General features: G+C 43.8%; 2 protein-coding genes across 4 annotated transcripts in view; one reads left to right on the top strand and one right to left on the bottom strand.

Moving 5' to 3' along the window:
* Positions 1–2,687, bottom strand: arf6b (ADP-ribosylation factor 6b). The gene is made up of 2 exons (XM_035168255.2): positions 2,529–2,687; positions 1–2,286 (listed from the first exon to the last, which is right to left on the bottom strand). Exon 2 carries the CDS (start codon positions 1,583–1,585, stop codon positions 1,058–1,060), a length of 528 nt encoding a protein of 175 aa, XP_035024146.1. The 5' UTR covers positions 1,586–2,286; positions 2,529–2,687; the 3' UTR covers positions 1–1,057.
* Positions 2,688–9,456: 6,769 nt separating this feature from the next.
* The window catches only part of aspg (asparaginase homolog (S. cerevisiae)), an 18,332-nt gene continuing 14,597 nt past the window's right edge, over positions 9,457–13,191 (top strand). For 2 of the 3 annotated variants that reach the window (XM_035168035.2, XM_035168034.2), the window contains exons 1-2: positions 9,458–9,837; positions 12,417–12,543. In XM_035168035.2, the coding sequence (XP_035023926.1) occupies positions 9,591–9,837; positions 12,417–12,543 (374 nt within the window). In that variant the 5' untranslated portion in view covers positions 9,458–9,590. Of the gene's footprint in view, positions 9,838–12,416; positions 12,544–13,191 lie in introns of all 3 variants that reach the window. The other variant, XM_035168036.2, reaches the window with a different exon arrangement.

Here is a 13,191-nt window from a genome sequence, read left to right as displayed (position 1 = left end):
CAGATTTAAAATCACTTTTTTAATAAGACATTACAATGACATTGTTCTGTACATGGTTCCCCTCAGTCAAAATAGGAGTAAGAGCTGCAACACAAGGTGTCAGTCAACATTTCACCGGTCCACAGCTCCCTCTGACTGCACGACAGATGGACTCTGATGTAGGGTTACTGTACTTTCGTACTCATGCTACAGATATAGGCTATCATATAATGTCCCAATACTGAGACTAATCAACTGTGGTATCAGATTGAGAGCGCTCAGAGCTGAATGACATTCCTTTGGAGAGATTGAGTCAACGACTACATGTTACCCAAAATTCAAAATGCATCCCAACAAGCATGTTTAAGTTACTGGAGGCCTAGTTGTTGAATATTCAGCACAATTAGGTATCAAGACATGACACAAAAGGTCAATCAGTTAACTATGGCCCACATGAGGGGAGTGGGAGGGCTAAAGAAACATGTCCAAATGTCATTTTTTCCCTCTGATGTCAAGACTGATGACAATGAAATCTAAGCAATGGTGTATTTTTTTCCCCTCCTTTTTTTCCCTTGCTGCTGTACCATTGAGAAGAAACATTTTTCATCACAGTACTGTGTCAAAGTCTTTCCAAGGAGGCTACATGACATGAAATATCGCACCTTGGAAGAAAGAGAACAAAGATCCAAGTTCAATGCAACAGACGCCCAAGAACTTTGAAACAAGCCACAGTCCGAGAAAGATAAAAACCTCCGCTCCGTTAGAAAAATTATATAAAACAGGAAAAAGAAGAGGCAAAGGCGGTGAACTCTGTGGCTTTTAACAATTGGACCAATCAATTCCAATATTCATCAAGCAAGCCCCCCAAAAAACATAGAATGTGATTTAAGCTTGCTACAGAGCAAAAGCAAACTGTAAGCCAGAAATCCCAGTTTAAGATAAATTAGTCGTGGGGTAAAGGTATTAAAAAATAAATGGGGAAATCATCAACTTTTTCTTAACCATACTCAGTTTGAGAAGTTATTTGTTACTTGCAACGTTATTACAGTTTTGACCTAAAACAGTCAGCACTCAATCATTAAGATTTGTAGTTTGAGGTTAGCCATGTCAGGCCCTCATATAGTCCATCACCTGTGGTTGCACAGGAGGGCTGAACATACCAATTCCTATCTCTGATGCGGGTCAACCCGAGCTTCTCTTGGATTTCGTGGGGCTTCATGGCGTCCGGGAGGTCTTGCTTGTTGGCGAATATCAAGATGATGGCGTCCCTCATCTCCCGGTCGTTGATGATGCGGTGGAGCTCCTGCCTCGCCTCGTCTATGCGGTCCCTGTCCGCGCAGTCCACCACGAAAATCAACCCCTGGGTGCCCGTGTAGTAGTGTCGCCACAGGGGGCGAATCTTGTCCTGGCCTCCCACATCCCACACGTTGAACTTGACGTTTTTGTAGGTGACGGTCTCCACGTTGAAGCCGACCGTGGGGATCGTGGTGACAGACTGTCCGAGTTTCAGTTTGTAAAGGATCGTTGTCTTCCCGGCAGCATCGAGTCCGAGCATTAATATTCTCATCTCCTTGTTGCCAAATATCTTTGAGAGCATCTTCCCCATGTTGGACTCTTGTGCATAAATACTTTGTTCCTAACGAGAAAAATGTCAGATACAGTGCTGATGATGATGATGGTGGTGATTCACTTTAACTCTAGAGCTTCAGTTTGATTAAGGGCTTACATGTGAACACATAACTAGAGAGAGCACCTACGGGTGAGGGGGGGTGAAGTCAAAACTGCACACTCATGTTTAAACCTAACAATACTTGGGGACTTTTCTTGGAGAGTCTGTGCGTCAGGATCCAGTGAAGTGCTGGGACATCTATGTTCAGAGCAGCACAGTGTTGTCAGGCCCTGCACACAACATGGCTCGGTTAACACGAACAACTTGGCAGCAGCTGTTGCCCGACTTTCATTGTGTTTGGCCAAAATCTACACAAAGCTGCGTGACAGACACACACACACTCAGGCCGTGGTGAGTCAAACCTGCAGATGTCAGACACGGTGTGTGTGTGTGAGTGAGAACGAGGCCCGGAGAAAAGCCTCGGCACTTGTGACTTCCTTCTGGCGCTTGTGTCCTCCTCGCCGGCTGCGCCCTTGTTCTCTTCACCGCAGGAAAAAGCAGCTTTCTGCGGTTACTCCACCGAGCCGGGTGCGTTCACCGAAGCTGGAAGGGGGGGGGGGTCCGCTTCGGAATTAAAAGCAATCCTCGGTGACTCAGCAACACCCGCGTCCACTCGTGAAACTCCACTTCTGGTCCCCCTGTGAAGAGATTTAGAGAGGGAGGGTCAGACATGCCAAATTACCCCAGCTACCGCTCATGGCTGCTAAAGACGGCTAACACGAGCTAGCTTGGTTGCCTAGCAAGCTAGCGTATGCTATGTAGCTAGCGGCGGTTAGCTGATCATATCTGACGACAAAAAAAAAAATCAAGCGTCGCTGGAACAACGTTGGGCTCGCGTCCGCCCCGGGTGGAAGGCTGCATGTAAAGCCGGGTGATTTACCTCCTGTCTCCCCCTCCTGCCTCGATAACCCCACCAGCGCTCGTCTCTCTCCGGGAAGTGGAGCTGGTCGCGGCGCTGCTACACCGGAAAGGTGTGGAGCTGCATTAACCGCCACTTCCTCCGCGTCTGCTTCATTCAGCTGCTGCTGCTGCTGCTGCCGCCGCGCGCTGCTCCCACCGCCCGGGGCTCGCACGACCCCCACAGGGTAAACAACGGCAAAACACAAACTGTCATTAAATACACGGAACCTCCTCATTACTGCGCATACACAGTTTTTTACTTAATGTTGTACATAACAGCAATTGGTGTTAGAATACAACATGAGGCTTTATTCTACACAGAGACTGCGGGTGTGTGTTTTACTTCGTGTCTCTTTTGAATGGCCACAATTAATATGATATTTTTTATTATTATTATTATTATTATTATTATTATTATATTCCAGTTGTCTCCTATTCTCATCTGAAGCGTTTAAAGGTGCTGTGTGATAAATACAAAGGGTAACATCGCCCCCGTCTGGTAATTACATGCTACTTAAAGTTAGGTATGATTCCTGGTTCTCCTCCTTACATACAAGGCTCTGAATGGGCCACAGCACCGACTATAGCTTACTCTCGACTTTACTTTGTCCCCTAAACACTCTGCAGCAAGTCTATCAGAGGTTCCCAACAACAGCCAAAAGAAAATCCTAGATGCAACTTTTGTAAATCGTGCTCCAAAGTTGTGGAGCAGCCTGCCGCTAGATATCAGAGAAGATAGTTCAGTGAATGTCTTTAAAAGAAAACTTAAAACATCTCTCTTTGCTTCAGCCTTTAACTAGATCTTGCTCTTGCCCGCACTCCTACGTTTTATGCATTTTTATTTTATTTTATTTTAAAAGTCATTATTAACATGTTCTTATGTTTCTTAAAATCGGCTCTCTTCTTATTTTGAATTACAGTTGAACATGTTTTTATTTATATTGTATGTAAAGCACTTTGAGCTGCATTTCTTATATGAAAGGTACTATACGATAAAGTTTCTTATTAATATAATAGTAATAATAATAATTATTATTATTTTGATATTAGCATATGGAAGCTATTTCTGATATTTCCTCACAATGTCTGTGTTTTTTAAATATATGAATACTAATGACGGTCACTAACATCGGCCCTACCTTTAACAAATGTTAAATCTTTCCCTAAAAAGTTTCCCTTTTCTACAAAACTGATGCGATATGGCAGACGTAAACCGGAAGAATTAAGCTAACCTTCAGATATTTACAAAAAAACCAATCACACCTTCTTAAGGTTATATTGGCATCATTCCACATTTTGCACAGACAAATCTTTCAATCCCTTTAGAGTTTTTTTGTACAGTAACTTTACAAACACTTCTTGGATCATATTGACTCTCTTGTTTTGTTTTTATTTTGCTCTGAATACTATTTACATATGTTATGATGAACTAAATCTTTATATGTCATAGCATTTATTCAACTAAGAGTTGCAATACAATCATTTGTTGTTGATGTTTGAAAGTCCAGCAGAGACTCCCTGTGGTAAGTACCTGAGTTGCATCCATATGCACAGCTGCCAGTTAACCATACAGTGCATACAGCTAACACCCAACACTGGCCTTTTGCGTTTGAATGTTAACTGAAGGTTGCCCCTACAGTTGGAAGGTGAAGGTGAGACGAAGAGTGCTCACTTGGTGGCAATCTGCACTATTACCTCACTATTAGATGCCATTAAATTCTACACACTGCACCTTTTAATAATCTGGACTAAATGTTTTTTGGTGCTTCTTATCGAGAATACACAGCATTTTCTTTCATTTGATTAAACGCCTGTTACCATAATATCATTACACACACTAATGCAATGTGGTTACATTGACTAAAATAATCTTTGTGATATCCTGTCAGCGCTAAACCACAGTGACAAATTATCGGACAATTTATATGTTTCACATGTTCGCACAGAACAAGGATCTCACTCACAGACACTTCACCAACGTGCAGCTGGAGAAACTGAGTGTAAAACCTGCAATTACTGGAAAACGACTCTTCCTGAGCTGTTTCTTAAAGCATATTTTTTATCATGCTGCAATGCAGCAGGACAGCGGCAACACATTGTTTCATCTTCAGGGACCAGCAATGAGTCAGACCTGGGTGTTTGGCGCACAAAGGGGACACAATGACAAACCTCTACCTGTCAACAGTTTACAGCTGAGTGCAAATGACTGAAAACAGGAGACAATATAAGGCAAGGCCAGTCAATTTTATTTACAAAGCACCTTTCATACACAGAGGTAGATTCAAGGTCAGTTGGAGGTTAGGTGACAGATACACATATTACTGACTAATACACTAATGTTTTCCTCCCCTCTTACAGATAACTTTTACATACATTACATTACATTACGATATGTGCATTCAACCATGAGGGTACAAACCCAGAACAGCAAGAATCAAGTCAGTAAAATTAGCTTTTAAAAAGCCAAACTACAAAGTCTTACATGTAAGTGCCATATAAGTGCAACTAAACTTAATTATTATTATTTTTAAAATATATTATATTAAATATAAACACCAGAGTTGACGTTGGTTTGTTAGACATCATCTTCTTAACCAAGGTGCCTACAGCGGAAGATGTGTAGACATTCTGGTGTCCTGATGTCAATGGGGAGCTCATTCCACCGTTGGGAAGCAAGGACAGCAAACAGTCGTCATTTTGTTGAGTGGTTAACTCGCAGTGAGGGTGCAGCAAGCCGATTGGCAGATGCAGAGCAGAGCGGATGGGCTGGGGTGTAAGGTTTGACCATGTCCTGGATGCAGACTGGGCCCGATCTGTTCGCAGCAGGGTACACAAATACTAGTGTCTTGAAGTGGATGCGGCAGCCACTGATAAGTGAAGGGAGCGTAGAGTGTGAGTGAACTTAGGTACGTTGAAGAACTGTCGAGCTGCTGCATTCTGGATGAGCTGCAGAGGTCGGATGGCACTAGCAGGTAGACCAGCCAGGAGGGAGTTGCAGTAGTGTAGGCGTGAGATGACAAGAACCTGGACCAAAACCTGTGCCGCCTTCTGAGTGAGAAGGGGAAGTATTCTCCTGATGTTGTGCAGCATGTATCTAAGCAATCGGGTTGTTGGGGCAATGTTGGTGGGAAGGGAGAGTTGACTGTCAAGTGTCACACCCAGGTTCCGAGCAATCTAGAGTGTAATGGTACGGGAATAGTTGGAGAGCCGTTCCCTTACCTTTCACATCCTCTTTTTCCTGGGGCATATCTGACACCTCTTCCTCTTACTCGCCCCGAGCGGGGCTGCTGCTAGGGCTATGGAGGAGGCCGGACACTCGGGTCGAGCGTCGTAGTCAAGAGCTCTCTGTGCAGCGGCGGCGGCTTTTACAGCCTTCACAACCGCGGCAGACGCGTCCGTGTGGGGGATGCGCTCCCTTCGTGCGATGAACGGAGTCACGAGAGCCTTTCCCAGCTGCTCTAGGAACACCCTCCGCTTGTTATATATATATTTTTCCATGTTTAATAATTATCATTATTATTATTAGAGTATCTCTTAGATTGAGAACATATATATATACATTTTAGATGTGTCCTGACATTAGCAGTTAACATCAGGACTGATATAGAAATAACATTACTGTCCTTTTGGTGTCTTAGGCTTTTTATGAAATAGTGTAAGGTACAAATGGAAACTATTTGAACTGACTGTATTGGCTACATTTATGCTATTAGCCTTTATATCATACCATAATATAGCATTACTGAATATAACTGTGCTATATAACTCTTGTTGGACGTGACACCTTATCTTACTTGAAAACACTCTGGGGTTATGTTAATATTACATTATGTGTAAGCTTAGTGTGTGCAGTTAACTTTATCAGTCACAACCATAGACTGTAAAAGGTCACTACTAAAATTGGTCTTCACACCACCGTCACAGAGAAGAGACATTTTTTAAACAATCAAATTCATGCAGACTGTCCCATTGATTAATCATTTTCAAAGAACTCAGATTTGCTTTAAGTATAATTAGTATTTAAAGATGAACGATTTACTTACTTTTCAACATCTGTACTATTGTTTCAAATTACAAGTAGATGGAAATCCTTGCTTATTTGCAGAATCAAAACGTACTCTTAGTTTGCTCTCACAGTGTCTCCTCTTTAGTTAAGTCCCATTGTGCCTTATCCCGGCTCTCCCCCCGTCCCGGTTTTTCTGGGGCTGTTCCGCTTTCCTGATCTAGATTTCTATAAAACACTAAAATGTTTTCAACTTGCACTAACTAATTTCCCCGGGTTTCAATCAGAGTCTAAATAACAATTACATATAGCTCTACATATGATTTTAGTGCGTACATGGAGGTTTAGCAGGTTCTGGTGTTCTTTTACCAATACGTGCATGCTAAGAGATCCAGGATGTTCCCTCATTCCTTCAGAAAGTACCCGTCAAGGACATGCACATTGACCCACGGTTCACTTCATGGTCTCGGTTTGGGAGTTATCATCTGTGGTCGCCCAACATGTGAGTGTCGGCCAATGGTGACAGCGAGGAAGTGTCCCTAACAACAACCATAATAACATAGAAATCTGACTCAAGATTCGGGAAATTCTATGACAGTACTTATTATAATATTTCTTACGAAACCTGATCAAGAACAGCATGACTCACTCGTTACACAACTGTGTAAAAGGGTATTTTACAGTAGACGTTTTAACTTAAAGGGGACATAGCATGCAAATTCCACTTTGTTAGTGCTTCTACAGGTTAATGTGGGTATCTGGCATGTCTACCAACCCAAAAACTCTGGGGAAAAACACTCGCCGCTTTGTTATAGTTCCTCTAAGTCAGAAACGTCATGCCTGAGCGACTCGATTGCGCTTCCTGGGTATTGTGTCGTAACAATACACTGGAAGTCTCCCTACATGGTCTTGGCCCACCCCCCCGCCCGGCCCCGTCCCGTCCCCCCACACTCGTTACTTCCGGGTTTACACCGGAGGCTGCGAGGCAGCGCAGCGCCGTTCCCAAGCACGCAGCCGGGCTGTTCACACGGGACGAGCATTTCTCCGCTGGTCAGCCCGCGATTCACTCACATGTGGCATTTGTCTGGATCGTTGGGACTGGGAGGCTGCAGCAGCTGCTCGGGCGCGACCGCTCGCTCTCCCGTGCGTGAGCTGGAATTTGTGTCAGCGCCACACAGCCAACAGTGTGGAGGACTTCCGCAGTGTTCAGCGCTACTGTAACCCCCGAACCCCGACATTCAACGGGTACAACAACAAGCGGAGAAAGCAGAATCGCGGGCTGACCTTATATGTACAGTCTATGGGGCTGACCAGCGCGGAGAAATGCTCGTCCCGTGTGAACAGCCAGGCGGCTGCGCGCTTGAGAACGGCGCTGCGCTGCCTCGCAGCGGTCTTCCACACTGCCAGCTGTGTGGAAGACTTCCGCAGTGTTCAGCTCTACTGTATGCCGGGTTACAGTAGTTCCGCCGGGTTACAGTAGTTCCGCCGGGTTACAGTAGTTACGCCGGTACACCGGACGCGGAAGTGCCGCTGCGAGGCAGCGCAGCGCCGCTTCTCAGCGCGCAGCCGCCTGGCTGTTCACACGGGACGTGCATTTCTCCGCGCTGGTCAGCCCCATAGACTGTACATATAAGGTCAGCCCGCGATTCTGCTTTCTCCGCTTGTTGTTGTACCCGTTGAATGTCGGGGTTCGGGGTAAATGATGGTCTCCATAGCCCCCACCTCTCTTTCTCTCTCTGTCTGTCTGCTTGTGTGCTTGTAGTGGATGGGCAGAGGGGGACATTTAATTATGTGATTGGGAAAATTAAAACTCCAGGACAACAAGGGGAATACAAAGTATGGGATGCATATTTGATAATTTATATCATATAAAATATGTAATTTATATCGTTTAAAATCATGGGGGGAGAGGGGGGAGGGGGGAGCTGGCTCATTAGCATTTAAAGGAACAGGCAGTCAAAACAGGTCGCTCTGTGGAGGGCTGTTTTATACAGGGTAAAAAGGGTGCTGTTTTAAATGATCCTTGTGGTATTTTGACCAAAGTATGTTACAGACATTTCATTAAGACCCCAAGGAACCATATCAACTTGTGGTAAAATGGGCATGCTATGTCCCCTTTAAAATGTCAATATATTATTCTACCGTTAAGGCACTAATGACTTTAACCCAATTAAAAAACATAAACAAATCGGTGGTTCGTATGGTGTGTCAATCAATCGATGTTTCGTTCTCAAGGCTATTGCTAGCCTATGAGCTTGCAGCTCTCTCTGTCAGGACCTGTCAGTGTGATACTGGTCGGCTCGCAATCCTGTTAAACACTCATCACTGTCTTACATGCCTGTTGCTAGCCAATGGCCTTGAGGCTCGATAGACCAATACGTGCATGCTAGCGGTTAGCTGGCATGCACGGAGAGATGGAGCAGCGGGTCCCTGCTCCATCTCTCCATCAGTTTGGGGGTCCTTGGCCTGAAAAACGTTGAAGACCCCAGTTCTATGGGGTATTAATCTGGGTTTCAGCAGTGCAACTCAAAAACAGTCCCTTCACCATTGTCTTGCCTGTATGTTTTGGGTCACTGCCTTCCTGAAAGGTGAACCATATCCCACTCTCAGGTCATGTGCACCCCTGAGCAGGTTTTCTTCAAGGACCTCTCTGTATTTGCTGCATTCCTTCTCCGACCAGTCTTCCTGTCACTGTTTGAGAAGCACCTGCATAGTATGATGCTGCCAACACCATGCTTCACTGCCGGGATGCTATTGACCTGATGAGCAGTGCTTGGTGTTCAACGGCCGAGTTCTCAGTTCTGTCCAAAACTCGGACACAACTCTTTTGCAGTTTCTAAGTAATTTGATTGAAAATTAAATTGCTTAAAAACTGCAAGATGGTCCCGCCCCCCGTCTGCTGCGCTATATATTGACCATGGCTGCCGTTGCTCTGCACTCACAGCCTGAGTAAGTGCATCCTGCCTCTTGCCACTGACTTACAGCGCTTGAGAGACTTTGACGGAGAACCTGTGAAGGAGGCAGCACCGAGAGCGAATCATGGCGGACTCCAGCTGCCACACCATGACACCCCTGGCCCACGCTTTATCGCAGACTGAACTGGACCTGAGTGAATTGAGTGAAAGTTCTCCCACTCGCAGCGCTCAGCTGCAGACATGTCGGAGGAGAAAGTTGTCGAGCTGCAGCTCGCTGGAGACCATCGAGCGTGTGCCTTCACACACCGCCGAGAGGAGGGTCCTGGTCCTCAACACCGGGGGAACCATCGGGATGACCATACAACATGACGGTAACTGAGTCTCACTGGTGTAACCGCGCTGCTACCTCGCGTCATCTAGTATACGTATACGTGTGCGTGTGCATGTGTTCGCTGTAACATGAGCAGTGTTGTGCGTGTCAACAACACGTGAGCGTACCCTGAATTAGTCCCATAATACAGACAGCTTAGCCACACAGCCGTTAGCATGCTAAGAGACGCCAGGGGGAAGGGCGCACAGGAACTCGTTCAAGGACTTTCCCTTCAGTGAGGGGGAGATCAAATACACTAGACTGGGAACTGTCTTTGTTACAGCAGCAAGGTATAAGGCCCATAACACAGTCAGCAAGATGTAAAAATAACAACAACAAAAAACTATATCAAATCTAAGATCATAAATATCTAGAGAATAAAAATATGAAAAATATAACAAACTTTACATCATATTTACATATTCATACATGTGTACATGCGTGCATACAGTATATTCTCCGTGCACCACTGTGGCAGGACTCCTTCAAGGTGCAGGTATTGCGGGAAAGAGTTCAAGTTAAAATCACTATAGTTCGTACTGCAAATAATATTGAATCGAGAAAACCAACCACTTCATAAGTCAATATTTTTCATACTGTGTGATGGTATTATTATTGTGGTGGCTTACACCTCCCACCAACACCACCTCAAAGCACCCTCTGGCAGACAATGGTAAAAACGCACGCTTTTCTCTCAATGAATAACTAGATGTTTACGCGAGCTATTGGGCAACCTCTGGAGCGTGCGGGGGGAGTAAAGGTCGTAAATGGTAAATGGTGACCACTTCAAACGTAAACACTTCACCCTCCCCTCCATCGGCATAGTGGTGACTAGATAATGAGAGAATTTTCTTCTTTCTGTGAACTATCCCTTTAGGATGAGACGTTATTGGGATGCAGTTGTCTCTAAATCGATAAGACTTTATTGATAGCACTTTTCTTACAAACAATAGAAGTGCTTTTCAGAATAAATTCAGTAAAAACCAACAAACAAAAAGGAGCAGCTGGAGATTAGGTATATTCTTCTTAGGCAGACCAGAAAGTAGAGCATCAAAATAGTCAGTCCCGCAGGTGATACAAAGGATGAACTAGTGTCTCAGAGAGAGAAACATGCAGTCACACGCTGGCAATGTTCTTTGGATGATGAACTGCATTCTTAGTGACATTTCAAGTTAAAAATTGTTAAAAGATTAAAAAATGACTCCTCTTGATTTGACATTGAGGTCTTGTTTTTTTCCTGATTGAGGTTTAGAAAATTCTCTGCCAATCCATTTCTTGATGTTTAAAAAATACAGTTAAAAGACACGTCAAGTTGCCCAGGAGACACAGCAACCTAAAGCATGTGTGCTCTGGAAAGTGATGATGTCACTCCTGGTGATGTGTCTGGGAGGCAGAATGTAGAGGTTGAAAGTGTAGGACCTAGAAGTGAACCTTCAGTACACCACAATACATTTTCTAACTTTTGGATGAACATTCAAGTAAGGTAGTAAGTGAGAGAGAGCGACCAGTGAGCCTGATGTCTGTGTAAAAGAAGTCAGTGGTCTACTCTATCAAAGGCTGCACTTCAGTCAAGTAGTGTTTTTTTATTTTTGTATTATTTGTTTAGCCAGTAATGAATGTAGAGTGTGCCACGTTCACACTCTTGAAATTGGGAAGTTGCATGAATCTGCTTTGTAATGATTGGTTATACTGTGGAGTTTACTTGGGCGCTTTGACATAATGTTACTCCCCCTATCAAAGGCTTCCCATATTTCTGCCAGGATTTCTGGAGGCAGCGTTCCTGAGGCCTTTTGCTCACGTGGCTGTCAGCTGCAACGTGTTGTCTCATTTAGGCTGTGCTGAAGAATCTCTCATGGGTTTTCATTCGCAGTGCACAGAATCACATATTTCCTCTACAGCTGCAGTGGTGCTGTGCCCACTGTCTTCACAATGAATTCACTTTTTACTATGTATATCAGAATTATACTTTTAATCCAGGGGTCTTCAATGTTTTTCAGGCCAAGGACCCCCAAACTGATGGAGAGATGGATCCGGGACCCCCTACTATATATATTGGATAAAATTGTGTTTTATATTAAACTGGGCCTATTGCCATGTATAAACATAGCTACCCTGTTATTGTGCATTCAATACTAAGCTATTCAAATAATACACAGGTTCATATATTCATGTTTTTATTTTAAACATGCAAGGTACAGGATGGCCGTGCCACTGCCATTTATAAACATACATCTTGCATACAACACTGAGCTATTAAAATAATTCACAGATTCACGTTAAAAAAAAATAAAAAAAAATTGTCTAATCAACAAAAACGTCGCGACCCCCCCCTGCAGTACCTCCGCGGACCCCCTGTTGAAGACCTCTGGTTTAATCCATAGCTTAAATACTATTTACTCAGTGTAGATACGAAGAATAAATGTGTTTTTTCAACACCTGTAAAAATGCAATTTCTTACATGTACCACTAGGGTTCAGTATGAGACTGATGTTTGGTGTTGTGATGGTCCGTTCGCTGTGCTCTTCTCCCCAGTGATCAATGATTAACATAATCCCCTTTTTCTGTTTCTTTAACCCACAGTGCTCGCACCAACAGCCAATGCACTGGTGAACAGCCTGCGCAAGCTGCCCATCCTCCATGATGCGTTGTATGCCGAGCAGACTGGCCTGTATGAATACTATTCGTACGAGGACACCCTGGTCCTGCCGTAAGTGAGCCCACATACCCTCCTTGCTCAATCAATATTTTGAAGAACTAATGCAACATATGTTCTGCTCTTGTACAGTTAAGTGTAAAGTATCACATCTTGATTGTACATGTCGATGCACAGATTCTTCTTAATAAAGGCCAAATTTCACGAATATTTAACTAACCTTATCAAACAATGTCATATGTCATATTTTCCATTTGCAAACATTTAAAATCAGTTGCCTCAAGGATCATCATGTGAGCATCATGTAAGGTCCCAGCACAGAAACAGCAGGTCTTGGTGGTTGAACCATGGACCATGAAAATCAATTAAACAGCAAAACTATCACTTAATTTAAAATGTTCAACTGTTATTCAATAGTTTATTCTTAATTTTTCTCATCAGTGTTTTTATTATATGCATAAAGAAAAAAAATCTAGCAAATTATTAAGAAGGCAAAGGATTACCTGTCTTCGTAATGAAAAAAGAAATGCAATTCATGCATTGTAATGTTATTGTCCTTGACAGCTAAGGTTTTTGTGAGTAGCTTATATGTAGCTTGTATTGAAATACTTAAATTACTGTATTTGCAGACCATTGCCATGGAAATTTAATCATAGACCTGCTCGTCGGGCTTTTTTTCGCAAGGCGGGTTGTTGCTGTACG

This window comes from Hippoglossus stenolepis, chromosome 10 (assembly GCF_022539355.2).
Source record: "Hippoglossus stenolepis isolate QCI-W04-F060 chromosome 10, HSTE1.2, whole genome shotgun sequence".
Lineage (NCBI taxonomy): Eukaryota > Metazoa > Chordata > Actinopteri > Pleuronectiformes > Pleuronectidae > Hippoglossus > Hippoglossus stenolepis.
Note: the sequence above shows the minus strand (reverse complement) of the source record. Positions and strands in the feature narration are given on the sequence as shown.